We start from the raw sequence: 17,425 nt of genomic DNA on the forward strand, positions 1-17,425 counted from the left end.
AATGTTAAAATTGTGGGATTAAAAGGTTAAAGTTCATTTTATTGCCATCTGTAATGCATGCCTTCGGCAGTAATGAAAGTCAGTGCAAGTATGAAAGGAAGCTTCCTGCAGTTTATTGGTTGTTGAAGGCATGACACACCCAAATCTGGCTCAGCGTTTGCAGCTCGTTTGAGGTTTTGTTTGACTTGCAGCAATGTTAGGCTAAACTTTAAAACAGGAAAACACCATAATCTGTTATTTGATTGGGTAACTAAAAAAAAACAACCTAAAAGCATTCATGCATGCAAAACAAAATGTACATGTAGCAGTGTACATTGTACAGTTTACTGTGTTTTCAATTATAGACATAATATAAAACAGAAAATAAGACAAGTTTATTTTTACAGTTTACACACGCCATAAAAATAACGGTACAGTCTTCCTTCGGTGCAGTGCTTTTTTTTTACGTGTGTGTGCGCGCGTCCTAACGCAAACTCGTGACAACCAATGAGATACCGCAGAGCTGTTTGAAATGAAGGGAAACTAGCCAATCAGACGCCTTCGCGCCTTCCTGGTCACCAGTGGCTGTTGCCAAGAGGGAGGGAGATGCAAGCCTACGTCAGACGTTAGAGGACTCGCAATTTCTAAATATTAAGATTGATTTGTTAAGTCGTAACTTTGTTGGGGGGGAGTTTTTAACTAGTTTTCGCCTTGTTTGGATTTATCGCTGCAAGTGGTAAGTGCAACTATCCTTCACTTACATTTGTGATGCTTAAAATGAAATCGCTTCCTCTTTAGGTTGGCTTTAGCTACAGCTAGCTATGAGCTGAGGCTATCTGAGGTTTTGTTACTCCGACTAGTTTCTCGACTTAGTTTCGCCGGTTTTTTTTTTTAAAGCTGTGCATGAAACCCAGCTTAACTTAATATCCCCCCCCGAGACATATCATATCATTATCATCATCTATTTGATTCATCGCGCCGTTCTGTTCGGTTCGTCATCATCGTCATCATCATTGCGTTGTTCCAACTTTATAACGTCACACTAGACACTATCAATTCACGATAAAACGCTTTAATTTTGAAAGCGACCGCGCGTTGCGAGCGATTTGGTATTTGTTTTGTTTCTGCTCCACGCGTTGTAAGGTCTTTTGACGTTTTATTTTATTTTATTTTCACGGCAAGAATGGGTGGGTTCTCGCACTGTGTGTGCGTGTCAACTATCATGATTATTGCTAAAATCAAAATTTCCATGTGACATATGCCATAAATAATATTTTCGTCAACAAACGCCATAGTAATTTTAACAATAGATAAGCAAACTATTATCCTTGACTTCAGAGTTCACAAATACATCCATCTATTGTACATTTAAAATGTGATAAGATGATTAAATATTTTAATGGTTTCACAGTCAAACACAGGTGTCAAACACAAGGCCCGTGGGCCAGATACAGCCCGCCACATCATTTTATGTGGCCTGCAAAAGTATATCTCCAATCTGATCCACATGCTGCATTTCAAAGGGGCTACCAGGTCGAGTTTTGTGTTTTCAGCAGAGGGGATGTGACTGTTTAAAGCCTCATCCCACACTACCCAACCCCACCCACTCAACACACACACACACAGACCCTGGCCTCTGAGCCATCTGATGGGAAACTGCATTCCAAATTCACCAGTGGCATCCCATATGGACCAGGACACGAGCCAGTAGTACGATCCCAGGAACTAACTTAGGGTGTGTCCTGTCATTCTCTGAATTCAAAGTTTGTTTTCCCCTGCCTGAGTCTAGTAATCCTGCTCAGCTAACCAGCCAGTGAGTATTTGTATTAAATCAGCTTTATTGTTGTTGGTCAAAGTGTTAAAAAGTACTGGTTATTTATTTGCGTTAATTATTTGGTTTAATTTTATTAAAGACCTCAGTGTGTATTACCTTTACACGGTTTACAAGTAAATATTAAATGTCAAGCGCAGTGTTTGACCATAAAACCATTCCCATTGTAATAGAAGTAATATTACTTTATATTGTCATTTTATGTTCCAAGTGAAAGTATGTTTTCTTCACATTGGTATAAAGGACAGTGACAGTCAAAGTGTTGTTTACTAGAAATGGCTGGATGGTCCTTCCACCAATGACGCATGGCTCTGGTTAAATGTAGCAGGGACAGACATGTCAGCAGTTCTCCATTAGCGTTGGTTTTCAATACATTGAGCCTCCCTGGTCACTAATGATGCTGACATATACAGGACTGTCTCAGAAAATTAGAATATTGTGATAAAGTTTTTTATTTTCTGTAATGCAATTTAAAAAAAAAAAAAGAAAGTCATACATTCTGGATTCATTACAAATCAACTGAAATATTGCAAGTCTTTTATTAATTAAATTTTTGTTTTTTAATTGCATTACAGAAAATAAAGAACTTTATCACAATATTCTAATTTTCTGAGACACTCCTGTATATACCAAAGTGGTTGAAAGTTGTTTGAAATACTGCTTATATCCTTATTTTTAACATTGCCCTCCCTTTTCCATCCTTTGTCTTTTTTTATTTCTTGCTGTAGAAGACAATGCCGAGTCTGAAGTACCAAAAAGGGGACATGGTGATGGGCCGCTGGCCTGGTAGCAGCCTGTATTATGAAGTTAAGGTCTTAGGTTTTGATCTTGAAAGTCATCTGTACACAGTCATCTACAAGGATGGGACTGAGCTTGAGCTGAAGGAGCAGGACATTAGGGTAAGACCAGAACTTTAGTAGATTTAAAACATTTACACACCTCTGTCCCAATACTATTATGATAACAAAAAGAATTACAAAAGTTTTCCATTATTATTTGACCCTATATCATGTGCAAGTAAAAAAAGAAATAAATCTGCATTTCTTTTCAATGTTGAAATAATTACTATTGTTTCCAGAATCCTTATCGTCTCCAGCAACGGCCCCGCTCTCGTTCCCGATCACCTGGCCGCCGTCGCAGCCGATCTCCGGCGAGGACGACACGGCGCTCTTCCTCCCGTACGGCGGCCGCTACTGCGGCAGGAACGGAGAGCACGCCACCGTCAAGCCGGGATTCAAAGTTGAAGGAAACGGTTGAAATTCGACTCAGTCCTCTGGTAAGAGGCCAAGCCGCTTTATTCCTTTCTAGGTTAAATAAATAATATATACATTAAAAAAAATTGCTTAAAATTATCTTAAAGCTGTTTTCAGTCTTTAGCCAGTTACACAGATTTTTCCTGTGATTCCGATTTCTGACCACACCACTGTCACGCTTCCATTTTGTCTTTTTTTTGTCTCCCTCCATTGTTTGACAGCAGCAACCCACAATGGCTGCTGAGAGCAATAGCAACAATAAGCATGAACACAAAGAGGAAAGTAACACTGCAAACAAAGTCAATGAGGTGAGTTTAATGTAATCACAAAAGGAGTGTTTTTGACAGTTTAATGATCATCGTGTTGTATTCCCTTAAATTTAGTTGCTGTTCTCCACGTTGGCCTATCCCTGTTGCAGATAGACTTACACCCAAAATGACTGAATTATTAAACTACTGCAATTAAATTGATATTTAGATGGAAATAAAAGACACTGAAATGTCTTTATTGTACTTTATGGTTAAAAATGTCTTGCGAATGAGGGTAATAATAATACACTTTATTTATAAGGGGCCTTTCAAGTCACATAGACAATTATCATCACAAGCCCTGATGTTCCAGGGAGCGCTCCTTTTCTGCATGTGAATGGGCTTTGAGTTAAGGCAGAGCTAATGGAATGTCATGATGCAAGCACGTTCGGGGGGGGCCATGTCGAGTTAGGCTCCCCTCACAAGATCCATTCAGCCGGTCACAAGGCATACCGCCATGTGCTCTTGATTTACTTTCTGTTGTCATAATGTGGAAAAAAAGTTGAGTCCACAGGTGAGGATGGCACATTGTTTTGTAAATTAATTTAAAATGCTGGACTGCAATAGCAGCTCTGTTTTGTACAGTACAAGTGCTTAGTATTGCTCATCAAATTAATCCTGGCTTTTTATCTTCCTAAGGCTGAAGCAAATACGGAGCCAGAAACTGAAAAGAACCAGAATCGTTACAACCTGCGCCGCAGGAAGAATGATCGCGAGACTAAACCACAACAGCTGCTGGAAAATACCAAAGTGGCTACAGCTCCTGCAGCGACGGTCTCTAGACTTTCCACCCAACTTGACTTTGGAGGCAAGATTGGTAGGTTCTTGGATGCACTGAGAAATCTTTACTTTTTTTTTTTATATACTAATCTCCAGGTAAATTTGAAGTCGCAGTGTTTTGTTTTGCAAAACATACAGAGAATGAAGAGGGCCATCTCTTGACCTTTCATCTACCATCTGCTAGTTTCGAAAAGTTACACAGCCCCTTTCATCTCGTTTGGTTACAGTTAATTGTTTTCAAGTAATTATTTTTTTTTTTAATCTATTTTAATTTAAGATTCATTTTCGTCATGCAGTACAATTTATTACCACTAGAGAGCGCCAACTCATGTGGTTATATTAAACTGTGTATAATGTTACTGTGGTTTCTAACTTTTTTTACACACACCATTGAAGACACTAAATGCAGATTTTTGATCTACATACTATATTGAAATCCTAATCCAAACATTGGCAATTTAAAATGTTCTACTTATTTCAGCAAAACATGCCAAGCCACATATGTTCAACATCATGACTTTGTATTGAGAGTGTAGACATTAAACAAGACACTTCTTTGTTGTATGTTCAATTCAATATAAATTGAAAATAATTTGTAAATCATTCTATGGTATTCACAATTGGTGATGTTTTTTAAAAAAATTGCTTTTCTCATTTTGCAGGGGCATACTTCTGGTTGCTCTTCTTGCCGTCCTGGGTTCTTTTTGTGATTCTCCAAGTCAACTTGGAGGATCCCAGCTTGGTCAACTTCCCACCCCCTGTACCACCTCTTGAGACTTTTTGGGATGCTCAGGCTCTGGGCTTTGTTGTCCTGTGGATCTTATTTCAGGTCCTCCTTTACATCCTGCCTGTGGGGAAGGTTAGTAAACAGCTGTTACAAATACAAATTAAAAAAAACAAAATAGGTGCATTAAACCAAATTATTTCCCGCTCATAACACATTCTCATAAAAGTCATACTGAGCTCACAGAAAAAGAATAAATTGCTTTTACATCAGTAAAGTCATAAAGTTTTCTCGTAAACACTATATTAGGTAGATTAATTCTGTAGCCAAATGACGTGAAGCTGTGTTGCCTTATGTGCGTTAAATGAGTGACTTTTTTTTTTTCTCTGCAGCTAAGCGAAGGGATGCCGCTGAGATCTGGTGAGAGGCTCAAGTACAGAACCAACGGTAAGCTTCTGGGTGGTCCTGATGTAATATTGGACACTTACTCATGTGTCTTTTTCTGTTCCCCGATCAGGTTTCTTTGCCATTGCGATGAGTGCTGCAGTTGTTGCAGCAGCCGTCCATCAGGGAATCGACCTCACCTACATCCACAGCCACTTCTTACAAATTGCTGTAGCGACCTTCCTCATCTCCGTCCTGCTGAGCGTCTACTTGTATATCCGTTCCCGTTACGCTCCGCCAGACCAACATGCACTTGGGGGAAGCTCCGGTAAGGCCAAGATGAAGAAAACTGGACACGTCCTATCTGTCTGCCTTATTAATTCATTTTCTTCATTCATTTCCAGGCAATGTGATTTATGACTTCTTCAAGGGACATGAGCTCAATCCCCGCATTAAAAATTTTGATTTGAAATTCTTCTGTGAGATGCGTCCAGGACTGATCGGCTGGGTGAGTGGACATGGAAGTCTTTTAATACATTTGGAGTATTGCAACAATTAAATTGCCATTTTTTGCAGATTTAATTTAGCGGATGTCCTACTGACCGAGCATTTGCTTTTTAGTGCTTGATCAACTTTGCATTCGCGCTGACAGAGATGCAACAACAAGGTTTGGCCACTCCATCCTATGCCATGATTTTGGTGAATGCCTTCCAGCTGATCTATGTAGTGGATGGTCTCTGGAATGAGGTACACAAAATAAAGATTTTCAATATTTGAGTCTTTCTAGAAACTGAAATGGCTGATCATAACATAAGTTGAATGTAATGTGTCAAACACACATTTCAGGAGGCCATCTTGACCACCATGGATTTGATGCATGATGGCTTTGGCTTCATGCTGGCCTTTGGAGATCTAGTGTGGGTGCCTTTCACTTATACCCTGCAGGCCTATTATCTGGTCAGTCACCCAAATGAACTGAGCCTCCCAGCCGTCGCTGCCATCATCTTGCTCAAACGTGAGACAAAAGCTCAACTCGTCAGTTTCATAAGTTTAGTATTGCAGGAATCAGCCTAATAATTAAACTTTCTCCATTGTATTTCTCTCTTTCAGTTATTGGCTTCTACATATTCAGAAAATCCAACTCTGAGAAAAATGCTTTCAGGAGAAACCCAACAGACCCCCAACTGTCATGTGAGTGTTGAAGGTTGCTGTCGGAATGTTGTGGGCCATGCTAGTCTTGGGAAATTAGCATAATTTTTAGGATTACTCTAAATAATAATAAAGGTGCAACATTGTCAGACATACCTTTTCTCTGGAAAACTATTTCCGTGACTGTCATGTGTCACTATATTATACTGCCCCCGGTGGCCAGGTCGCACACACCAAAAGGAGCCATACAGTCGCATTGAATGAATTATGACTCACAAACTGTTAAATTGTTTACACACTATTCCATTTTTATCTCTTTGTGCTATTTTAAAAAAAAAAAAAAAAAAAAACAGACCTGAGGACCATTCCCACAGCGACAGGAAAAAGTCTGCTGGTGTCTGGTTGGTGGGGGGTCGTCCGTCACCCCAACTACTTAGGAGACCTCATAATGGCTCTGGCCTGGTCAATACCCTGCGGTAAGATATTTTTCACAAATATATGGATTTGTTTTTTTTCTGGTCAAACATACACCCAAAATAACTTGTGCAATATTGTAGGCTTTCGTCACCTGTTGCCGTGGTACTACATGATCTACTTCATCATCCTGCTGGTGCACCGAGACTCTCGGGACATGAGCAATTGCAGGAGGAAGTACGGCTCGGCCTGGGACGAATACTGCCGAACGGTCCGCTATCGGATCATCCCACGTGTCTACTGAGGGGAGTGGTGATGGACACTTTTTGAGCCGGTATTACTGCCACAGAATTTCTCACACACCAATCATTACTATCATGATTTGCATTGTCATTCAAAAAAATGAATTTAAAGAAGCGGTATCATGCTATTATAAGCATTCCACAGATAATTATAGGCGTGTTTGTATGTTATTATATATTACCTTTTGCGTAATGGTGATTAAATTTTTTAATTAATAGGAATTATTCTGGTGGCTATTCATCTGACCTGGAAGGAAAAAAACAAAACCCGTCTTCGCATTTCTCACACTTTGGTAGGCTGACTTGAGGTGCGTTCAATGACTGCTCTCAAAGTAGGACATCTAAAAATAACATTAAAAAAATCATTTATTGCACCAAACAACAATAAGTAGGACTTGAGCAGTCTGCAGAGGGTATGTATAAACATTTAATAATTTATTTGATGCATCAAAATTGGAACAGCAGCTTGGCTACTCAAGTTGCAGGGACAGCTGGGTACGGGGGTAGCTCCTCACTTTGTGATGTCACAATGTGATGACCCAGTCGTTTTCTTGGATCAACTGGGACTGGTGCTTAGAGAGTGAGCAGAAATGCCCCAAGATCACTTTAGGTGGTTTTGGTGAGGAATTAGCATTTTAACATGTATAAATGGTCCAAAAAAAAGATTTAGCATAATATGGCTCCTTTAAACATCTTGATTGGGGATCTTTTACGCGTCAGTATATTTTAACAAAATTTTTACCCAAAAAATCAATATGGACTTATGTCGTCATGAAGTATTCGCAAACAGAATCGGGAGAAAAATGTAATATTATGCAATGCAAAAAAACTGTCTGCAAAGAAAGTCTTGGTAGGATGTATATATTTTTGTATATACGCATTTGTTTTTATACTTTTGGTAAAACAAAACCACTTGTTTTATTTTTAGCTCCAATTAGGATTTGACTTTTAATGATTGTATTGTCCTTCCTTGTGATGGACGGGATCTAAATAAGGTGTACACTGCAAGTACAACTTCTATTTTCCTCAGGACCCACAAGTATTCTTCTATGAATTTGTATTGCAGAGGTTTACCTGTACAGTCTCAAATTTTGTATAGATGCCTAGTGTTTGACTTAAGAGGGTTTTTTTTTTTTTTTAATTCCTTGCATAATGGATTTGATAGGATTTTGAAACTCAAGGTGACTTGCCCAATGTGTTGGATGGGCCAAGCTTTAATGCCATGTCATTAATGCCACATTTATACTGTGATAACATACAGACATGAATTATATCGTCATTGTCTGCAAGCTCAGTATTTGCGTGATCAGAAAAAGAAGTAGCAATGTTTGAACTGAAAGAATTGTAAATATTTTTGCTTTATTCATGGGAGAACAAAACATGATAGGAATTTTTCTTTATAGATATTTAATGTTGCTTTTTTTGTATTGTAATTTGGGCCATTGTAGTATTATTTACAAACAAATCTGCCATATTTCATCTTAATAACACAAAAGTACCTCCGCAAAATGACTGATTTAAGTGTATCTGTATACACGTTGCAGCCCAAATAAAGATTTTATTTTCATTTCCTCCTAGTTTTTTTTTTTTTTTTTTTAACATTCATTGACGCACTTAAGCTTGCATTTGGTCTTCAAATGGTGACTTCTGACATAAGTTCAGTAAAATAATTCCCTTGCTGAATTTCCGAATGATCAAGTAGCAGTTACCAAATTGGACTTCAATATTTTTTTTATTGTCATACATGAAATAAATTGTATTGACATGACAGGAAAAAAACAAATTTCACAATTGAATTCCGACAGATGTTGACAAACATAAATGGACATTTCTGGGCGATCACTGGGAGACAATTCCGTCATTTTCATTTTTATTTGATTTCCGTCCAGAAAATGGCCGTCGGTTCTTCTGAACTTGAAGCTGAAAATACATTAAGTTTGGAGGTCAAATTGAACCTTTGGATATTAAACAGTTCTCTTCAGTTTGCAGAATGTGTGGAGGTTTGGAACACACTGACTTAAAGCTCTGATCTAAACAAATATTGCAACCATTTGGGTTTCATATTGGGACATTATATATCCAAACCACTAGTAAGCACATGATGATAATGCACTTTACCTTTGCTCCCTCCAGTAAGTGTGGCTCTTTCTGCAGTGCGTTGTTCAGTCCCTCCTCGGTGCTGAATCCCACCCAACAGAATCCTCTGTGGAACCCAGTGTCTTTATCCTGTTACAAAATAGGTCGTGTAGGAAATAAAAAAAGGATAAAATAGACTTGAGATGTCCTACAGGTGACTCGTCTATGGGGCTACTTACAAATAAAAGTAGACACTTTTTAACTTGTCCAAACTGGCCAAAGTACTCCTTCATCTCCTCTGAAACACAAGTCAATACATACGAGTAGCCCATGTTAGCTAGAAGTAGAGGTGACAAAAGGTGATAAACACATTAAACGTTCAGTGAACGGACACACACTTACAACTACCACATAACAGAAATCTTATTTTTATATTTAAAATAAAAACAACTCACTGCCAGCAACCGTCCATGGAACTTTGGATACAAAAAGCTCAAACACTTTCTTAGCCGGCGCCGCCATGTTTTCACCTGAATCGACACTTTGACCTAGGAAGTAATGTGCAACTTCCGGTTAGACATTGGTTAGTTTTTTTTTTTTGTTAAAAATTAAAGAATTCAAGCATCAAATTAGTCTGTTTAGTGTTTTAGTCTTTGGAGTGTGATCGGCATGTTTTGTTTAAGAAATGCTCTGTAGCAGATACGTGTGAGTCCTGATCATTGCACCTCCCGACCACCAGGCGGCAGTCCCTGCACCGACGTCTGACGTAGGACTAAACATGGCCAAGATGGCGGCGTCCGTGGTGGAAACCGGAGAGGATGCTTTTAGAAAAATATTTAAGTTGTACAAGCGCAGAACCCCTCCGCCGGATTTCAACGATGTTATTGATTTTTCCAAATGTGTGACAAATGACAAGGTGAAGCAAATGCCAATACAGCCTGAAAACTGCTTTTCTCACGCGAAGCATGTGTCTACTAACACTATACCTTGAAGACTTATTAATCAAAATAAAATAAGGAACTGCCTGAATTTATCTTATTAAACATTATTTTTACACTAATTTGTAGTCCTGCAATGGTAAACGTCATTGCAGACATTTTCTTCGTCACCAATATGTCTACAGTAAATTGAAATGTGAGATTCATAATTGTCATATTCCTTGCATACATGAAGAATTTATTTTTAGAAAAAGCGGAATATTAGACTGAATTCTGAGTGTATATGTGGCAGATATTTCCAGTGAAACTAGATTCAGCTGCTGTGTGTGATAGTGATGCTGCCAAGGTTGGATTACATCCTGTCCAAGACTGGAAAGCTTTCAACCTGCAGGGCTACCCAGGTAATGACTATTACATAAAGATCATGACAATGTTTGCTTATTGTTTTGTATTGTTTTTCAGGGTTCATCTTCATCACTAACCCGTTTCGTCGCGGCTCCCAGCCCTTCTGGGTTCGACAATGTTTGAAGACTTACCCTCAGAAGCCAAACGTCTGCAACCTGGACATGCACATGTCTCCCACTGACACTCAGGATATCTGGACCAAGAGTGTACCCAACCTCAGGTGAGGCAAGTTTACCTGTCTATATCTCCATCTATCTAAAAGTAATGCTGCACACGTGTTTAAAGTAGTTTATTGTTGTCATTTTATAAAAAATTAAATTCTTGCATTTCCAAGTAATAAATATATAGCTTTTGGACCACAATGACACATTTTCGAGTAGCATGATTATGACAGCATGTTTAAATATCCTCCAGTTGTCCTTCTGTTGGAAAGAGAGAGCCTAGAACTCTTCTGGAGAGGCTGCGTTGGGTCACCTTGGGTTATCATTACAACTGGAATAGCAAGGTAACCCAAGTTGTGAACGTGGATGATTTATTTGTTCATTAAATAATTATCAATTTATTCTACACATTCAAGTTTGATGTAGAATAACAATAATTATACTGAAGCCGCTTTCTGTGTGGAATGACTTGTTGGTTCTCCATAGACTTACTCTGCAAATCACTACACTCCATTCCCAAGTGAGCTCCACCTTCTGTCTTCCCAAATAGCAACTGCCTGCGGCTTCACAGGCTTCAATGCTGAAGCTGGAATTCTCAATTACTACAGGTCGGATTCCTCTTTAGGAATCCACGTGGATGAATCCGAATTAGATCATAGCCGCCCACTGTTGTCTTTCAGGTATGGGAGTGGAGGTAAATGAAAACAAGATAGTGTTTTATTTGTAGTAAAGTAAAATGATTCACATGTTTCTTTATCAGTTTTGGCCAGTCCGCGATTTTCCTCCTGGGTGGCACTCACAGACAAGACACCCCCACCGCCATGTACATGCACAGCGGCGATGTGATGATCATGTCAGGGCAGAGCCGTCTCCTCTACCACGCCGTACCTCGCATTGTTCCGGCCAACCTGGAAGTGGCAGCTCTCGAGCCCGGGCAATGCAGCTGGGAGGGCGGTGCCGTTGTGGAGCAAGTGTCCGAGGAGGACTGGACTGTATGCTCTAGGTACATCCATAGCTCCAGGATTAATATGACAGTCAGACAGGTTCTGGGGCAGGGGCAGAGCTTCCCTGAGATACCTCCTCTTCCAGGACACATAGAAGAGCACCAAGAAGATAGAACGAAGAGGAAACGTTATAGTGACTCACCCTATACTGAAGAGACATGATAAATATATTGTTACGCTTGCTTCTGGGGAAAAAAAATGATTATTTTTGTAATATATTGCAGGGATTGTGCAATTGAATCAGAATTACACAAAGTGAAGTCAGTGCAATTCAGATAATGTATTTTATGAGTGTGCTCCAAACAAAATTTCTAAAATTTTTGTGCAGCCATTTTAAAGACCTATAAAAGCAAAGGGGTTCTTAAAAATTAAATGCATTTCGACCATCAAACAATTTCAGTTTTTACGATTATAATTAATTGTTTTGTTTAGGGTGTGTGGGATTAAAATACTCGGGCGTTGCACATTTTGACTTTAGTGAACACATAGACGCGCAATAACCAATGCTTCGGGTTACTTTTGACACTTTGGATCATAAGTAATCGATCGACAATCTATTACTTTGCCCTGAGCTCACACAGACTGCCCAGACCTGAGTAGTCGCTTCGGATGGCTGATGATGAGCGACTTCCTGGTCAGCAGTGACTTTCATCCAAAAAATATAACGTCATATAATTCTTGTCTTTGATTTTCATATCATTACGTCACCGGGATTTTAATATTATTTAATGATTTAAAAGCGGTTCCATAAAGATTTGTCATCGTCAAAGCAAGCTTACGTTGTGTAGCTAGTGACCTAGCATCAACGTTTGCTGTGTTTTCGCCATGTCCGCTTCTGCTGGATGTTCTCCGGTGGGCCACAACTCGGCCCTCAGCTCCAGTATGTCAATGTTTCGCTGGCTAGAAGTGCTTGAGAAGGAGTTTGACAAAGCTTTTGTGGACGTGGACCTACTGCTTGGGGAAATAGACCCAGACCAAGTGGACATTACGTACGAGGGTCGGCAGAAGATGACCAGCCTTAGCTCGTGCTTTGCTCAGTTGTGCCACAAATCCCAGACTGTTTTCCAACTTAACCATAAACTGGAGGTTAGTATTTGACCTTTCGTCTATTCACTTTTACCAGTATCTTTTTTTTAAAATCAATTTTTAGGACGTCACAGTCGCACTGAGGTTGAAAGTTTGTTTTCAACATTCAGAGCAGATTATCTCCGTATTATAAATCGAGATTTACTTATTTTAGCTTTATCGTCCATGGTTCTGACAACATAATGCTAATGAATTTGAGTTGAAAATATATAAAATAATTTTTACACACTGGTGTTTTGACCATAGCGACGGAAAATAATGTGAAAACGCATCAGAGATATCAATGTATTCAAATTAGGCCAACTCGTATAGTGGCGATACAAAATGGCTGTCCATCACCTTCTCCATCTTTCCAGGCCCAGCTTTTAGATCTTCGCTCTGAGCTAAGCGATGCCAAGGCAGAGCGGGCGGTTGTGGAGAGAGAAGTCCATGACCAATTACTGCAGCTTCATGCTCTCCAACTACAGCTCCATGCAAAGGAAGGCCAAGTTCCAGACTCCGAATCCATCAAAGACAGACTCGTAAGTCGATGGGAGAAAACTTTCGGTGTCCTCATTTTTAAGTTGATCATTATAAAAAGCACTTTAACAGCCATCACAAGATTTACTTGCACATCTTTTGGCACTCTACTCGATTGGGCTTCTCACACCCTTTTAACTTTTTCTTTTCTTCTGCATTATGAAATCTGATGCTTTCTTCACTGCTGATAAGATCCTAAATTTTATGATTGTATTGAATAGCATTAACTACCTCTGGTGCTGGTATCATTCATTTCTTTAATCGGTGACTTCTTTCTTTTCTTCTGCTGCCTCTTTTCTGCTAAAGCCTGCCCCAACAATGGAACACATGGTAAGTTTGTCTTTGTCGTTTTAGTCGTAGTAGCAGAAACAGATCGCCGTTTTACAAATATTGTCAGTATTAAAGATTGAATTTTGAATATTTTCTGCTTGTGGTGTTAACATGGGATGTCTCCATTGCAGCAACATGAATTGGAGGCCAGCAAGAAGGAGAAATTTGCAGAAGCAAAGCTTGAGGCTGACATGAGACTATATAAGAAAGAAAATGAGGCGCTCCGTCGACACATGGCAGTACTTCAGGCTGAAGTTTACGGTGCTCGACTGGCTGCCAAATATTTGGACAAGGAACTTGCTGGCAGGTATTGAATTTAATTTGAATACTTTCAAAGCACTGCTTCTAGAACAATATTTATTGCTTATTGTTTTAGTAGCCTTACCTTACCTTGGTCTCCATGTCTTGGAGGTTTACATCGAGAAAATTATTGTTTTCCTCCTAGGGTGCAGCAAATCCAGTTACTGGGCCGTGACATGAAAGGCCCGGCACACGACAAGCTGTGGAACCAACTAGAGGCCGAGATCCACCTTCACCGCCATAAAACCGTCATCCGAGCATGCAAGGGGCGCAACGATCCCAAGAAACCGCTTCCCTCACCTGTTGGGCACGTGGGTGTCAAAATAAAAACCTGATGTGAAAACTTTCATGTTCCTGGAGCTCATTTCTTTGCTATTGTTGTAGGAGCCAGACTTGTTGAAGAAAACCCAGGGAGTGGGTCCCATCAGGAAAGTGTCACTTGTCAAAGAAGATCATGAGGGTCTGGGCATCTCCATCACGGTGAGCACTCAAAGCCACACTTGATTTGTATTAATTTAAAATAAAATTAATAATAAAGTAACATTAGTACTTGGATGGCCTCGGAGAACGTGAATTTTTCCACTGGGTTTTTGTGTCTTCTCAGGGAGGAAAAGAGCATGGTGTTCCTATTCTCATCTCAGAGATCCATCCAACCCAGCCAGCCGACAGATGTGGAGGCTTGCATGTTGGAGACGCCATTTTGGCTGTCAACAGCATCAATCTGCGTGATGCTAAACACAAGGAAGCTGTCACTATCCTCTCCCAACAAGTACTTTATACGCACAATTAACATGCTCGCACATCGGGAGGTTTTCATTGTCTTCTTCGTTCGTACCAGTCAGGACAAATCGAGTTTGAAGTAGTGTACGTGGCTCCAGAGGTGGACAGCGATGATGAGAACGTGGAGTACGAAGACGACAACGGACATCGCTACAGACTCTATCTGGATGAGCTCGAGGAAAACAGTACAGCGCCACCTAGAGGCAACTCGACAGCACCATCATTACAGGGTATACATTCACCGATTAGCCCGAACATTATGACACAATCCGATGAAATCCAATGCCAAAGTCCTCTCTCGGCTCATCAGTACGGCAGTAATTGTTCTACGCAAAGGATAATGAACATGTTAAATCACAACTCATTAGCATTAAGCTAGCACGGCTTTTCTTTGCAAAGTTGTTTAGCAATTAAAAATTCACCAGTCATAATTTTTTTCTCTAGTTGTTAAAAAGCTTGAATTCCTTTTTTTTTGAAGAAGAATTGATTGCTATTTGCCAAATGACTCCTGCTACTGTACAATATTTGAAATAATTTTTGAAATTCTGTGTTTTATACCTTCCAGCAGGTCTAGCTAGTATGTTGCTGAACAACGGGACAGAAAATGGAGACACTGGAATCTCCAGTGAAGCACCATCAGAGGAAACTCCCTCCAAGCCTCCCAACAATCATGGCTCCTCTTAAGACCACTCAGCCGCACCAATCAAAGTTTTATTGTGCAAGTTCTTTTTCGATTACTGAATCAAGTGTGTGACAAGCAGTTAGTTTGTTTCCCTGTTTTTTTCTGTACAGTTTCAAGTTTTTACTTTGGAGTGGGCTCGTGGCAATGATTTGAAGGAAGGAATTGTTGTTACTTACAGTTACTTACACCAACTGGGTTCCAGGCTATAAATTTTGGACCCGATTATCCGGCACGTAAACTCAGCAAATATTGTTTTGCGTTGTCTTTGTACACGTGCAAGAGCAATGCAGAGTGAAGGTGATGCAACCGTCCTAAAAGGACTTGGTGGTTACTGTGTGTTGATGGACAGATTTGTTTTGTAAGGTTTCCATGATGGTTATCCACACCACCTTCTTTCCGCAAAGTCCTAAAAAATATTTTGAGTTCCCCCAGAAATACACCTTCAAATACCTTCTTTTGCCAAACCTAACAGTGCCACCGTGCCTGTTAAAATCCTATTTATATGGTAGTGACTATGGTTCAAATCTATTATGGTTTTTAATATTACACTACTCTTTTTTTCTATTCTAACTGCCTCCTCAACTTTGGTGGTGTAATCAATTTTTAATGCAAGTCTTACACTATTGTGGGTATACGGTGGAAGTAAAAGTCTACACATCCTTATGCAAAAAGCTGGTTTTTGTGACATAATAATTTCAAAACTTTGATGCTACCCTATCATATATCCCAGACAAATTAAGATGATGAGAGGGGGTTCGTTGTCATCTAAACCAAACACCAATTCCTGCAGCTCCTTGAATGTCTTTTCATCAGTTTTGAAGGGATTATCAGTTCTTGGTAATGTTTGTTCTCCACTTGCGGTCTTAACTGTTTCATGATATATTCAATTTGACGTTATTTCTTCTCTACTCTTTTAATATCTTTGGAAGTTGTGATAAAGCGCTGTGTGAAACATGGCTTGTAACATCTAACATGACAGGAAAAGCCAACTAGAACACTTGAAACATATTTGAGGGGCAACCAAACACTTAAAATAATGGGAGATGTTTTTTTCTGACTTATTTGGCATGGGTGTATGTATGTGTATATATTTATTTATATATATATATTTATTTATTTATATATATATATATATATATATATATATTTATATTATTTATATTTATATATTATATATATATTATATATTCATATATTATATATATATATTTATATATTTTATTTATATATATATATTATATATATAATATATACACACACATACATACACACACAGACACGTACATATACATAGAGAAAACTCTGTTTTAACAGGGATGTGTAAACTTTTTATTTCCACTGTATTTACAAAATAATCACTTTCTTTTGTGTAAGTGACTTGTACTCACTGTCACCAACATTGACAGCCCAGAAAGACTTGGTGTGCTTTTACCACTTGAAGTGGAAAACTTAGTAAACCAAAACTCACTGACCTAAACATGTTTGTGTCATTTGTTTTGCTTTTGTTAAATTCCTCTTGTTTGTACGGAAGCTTTCCACTTGTATGCATTGTTATTGATAAATGTATTTCGAGCAGTTATTTCAGCCTTTAAATAAAGTTTGCTTCGTATCTTAATCTATTTCTAATCTATAGTCACTTGGACACTCCATTAGGTACACCGCCATTTTCAAGTGTACCTAATAACAGGCCACTTTATTAGGGAAATATCATGGTCAAAGTTCACAGGTGTCAAGCTCTAGTCCTCCGGGCCGCGTTCCAATATGTTTTCCAAGTTACCCTCGTTAAACACACCTGCGTGAAAAGTTTTAGCATTTTCACGTTCAAAAGGAGCTAAAAGTTTTCACGCAGGTGCACTTAACGAGGGAATCACGCGGACACTCCATTAGGTACACCGGCATTTTCAAGTGTACCAAATAGCAGGCCACTTTATTAGGAAAATATCATGGTCAAAGTTCACAGGTGTCAAGCTCTAGTCCTCGGGGCCGCGTTCCAATATGTTTTCCAAGTTACCCTCGTTAA

The 17,425-nt window shown here is 39.2% G+C and overlaps 4 protein-coding genes across 9 annotated transcripts; 3 read left to right on the forward strand and 1 right to left on the reverse strand.

The window, feature by feature from the left end:
* Nucleotides 1-546: 546 nt before the first annotated feature.
* Nucleotides 547-8,691, forward strand: lbr (lamin B receptor). Of its 3 annotated transcripts, none has more exons than XM_088362690.1 (14): nt 547-715; nt 2,539-2,709; nt 2,889-3,086; nt 3,285-3,371; nt 4,011-4,188; nt 4,814-5,010; nt 5,268-5,322; nt 5,393-5,587; nt 5,664-5,767; nt 5,881-6,006; nt 6,106-6,274; nt 6,370-6,450; nt 6,762-6,884; nt 6,966-8,691. In XM_088362690.1, the coding sequence occupies exons 2-14, from the start codon at nt 2,545-2,547 to the stop codon at nt 7,124-7,126; spliced, it is 1,839 nt and encodes a 612-aa protein (XP_088218816.1). In that variant the 5' UTR covers nt 547-715; nt 2,539-2,544; the 3' UTR covers nt 7,127-8,691. The 3 variants fall into 3 exon arrangements, with proteins under 3 accessions (XP_088218816.1, XP_088218818.1, XP_088218817.1); XM_088362692.1 differs by having other exon boundaries at nt 3,288-3,371; XM_088362691.1 differs by lacking the exon at nt 547-715 and adding an exon at nt 1,353-1,792.
* Nucleotides 8,692-8,837: 146 nt separating this feature from the next.
* Nucleotides 8,838-9,808, reverse strand: slirp (SRA stem-loop interacting RNA binding protein). The gene is made up of 4 exons (XM_088362694.1): nt 9,656-9,808; nt 9,440-9,498; nt 9,243-9,350; nt 8,838-9,044 (listed from the first exon to the last, which is right to left on the reverse strand). Exons 1-4 carry the CDS (start codon nt 9,720-9,722, stop codon nt 8,964-8,966), a joined length of 315 nt encoding a protein of 104 aa, XP_088218820.1. The 5' UTR covers nt 9,723-9,808; the 3' UTR covers nt 8,838-8,963.
* A 159-nt stretch (nt 9,809-9,967) lies between these two features.
* On the forward strand, nt 9,968-12,102 carry alkbh1 (alkB homolog 1, histone H2A dioxygenase). 2 transcript variants are annotated; one of them, XM_088362704.1, is made up of 6 exons: nt 9,968-10,116; nt 10,431-10,539; nt 10,601-10,763; nt 10,958-11,048; nt 11,191-11,384; nt 11,465-12,102. In XM_088362704.1, the coding sequence occupies exons 1-6, from the start codon at nt 9,979-9,981 to the stop codon at nt 11,868-11,870; spliced, it is 1,101 nt and encodes a 366-aa protein (XP_088218830.1). In that variant the 5' UTR covers nt 9,968-9,978; the 3' UTR covers nt 11,871-12,102. The 2 variants fall into 2 exon arrangements, with proteins under 2 accessions (XP_088218830.1, XP_088218831.1); XM_088362705.1 differs by having other exon boundaries at nt 9,976-10,116; nt 10,472-10,539.
* A 171-nt stretch (nt 12,103-12,273) lies between these two features.
* On the forward strand, nt 12,274-17,020 carry gopc (golgi-associated PDZ and coiled-coil motif containing). Of its 3 annotated transcripts, none has more exons than XM_088362702.1 (9): nt 12,274-12,794; nt 13,151-13,315; nt 13,620-13,643; nt 13,775-13,950; nt 14,089-14,254; nt 14,328-14,423; nt 14,548-14,712; nt 14,782-14,953; nt 15,292-17,020. In XM_088362702.1, the coding sequence occupies exons 1-9, from the start codon at nt 12,534-12,536 to the stop codon at nt 15,405-15,407; spliced, it is 1,341 nt and encodes a 446-aa protein (XP_088218828.1). In that variant the 5' UTR covers nt 12,274-12,533; the 3' UTR covers nt 15,408-17,020. The 3 variants fall into 3 exon arrangements, with proteins under 3 accessions (XP_088218828.1, XP_088218826.1, XP_088218829.1); XM_088362700.1 differs by having other exon boundaries at nt 12,276-12,794; nt 15,289-17,020; XM_088362703.1 differs by lacking the exon at nt 13,620-13,643 and having other exon boundaries at nt 12,277-12,794; nt 15,289-17,020.
* The last annotated feature ends 405 nt before the right edge of the window (nt 17,021-17,425 follow it).

The sequence above is a fragment of the Syngnathus floridae genome, chromosome 19 (assembly GCF_059516105.1).
Source record: "Syngnathus floridae isolate MCC-2025c chromosome 19, RoL_Sflo_1.0, whole genome shotgun sequence".
NCBI classification, from domain to species: Eukaryota; Metazoa; Chordata; class Actinopteri; order Syngnathiformes; family Syngnathidae; genus Syngnathus; species Syngnathus floridae.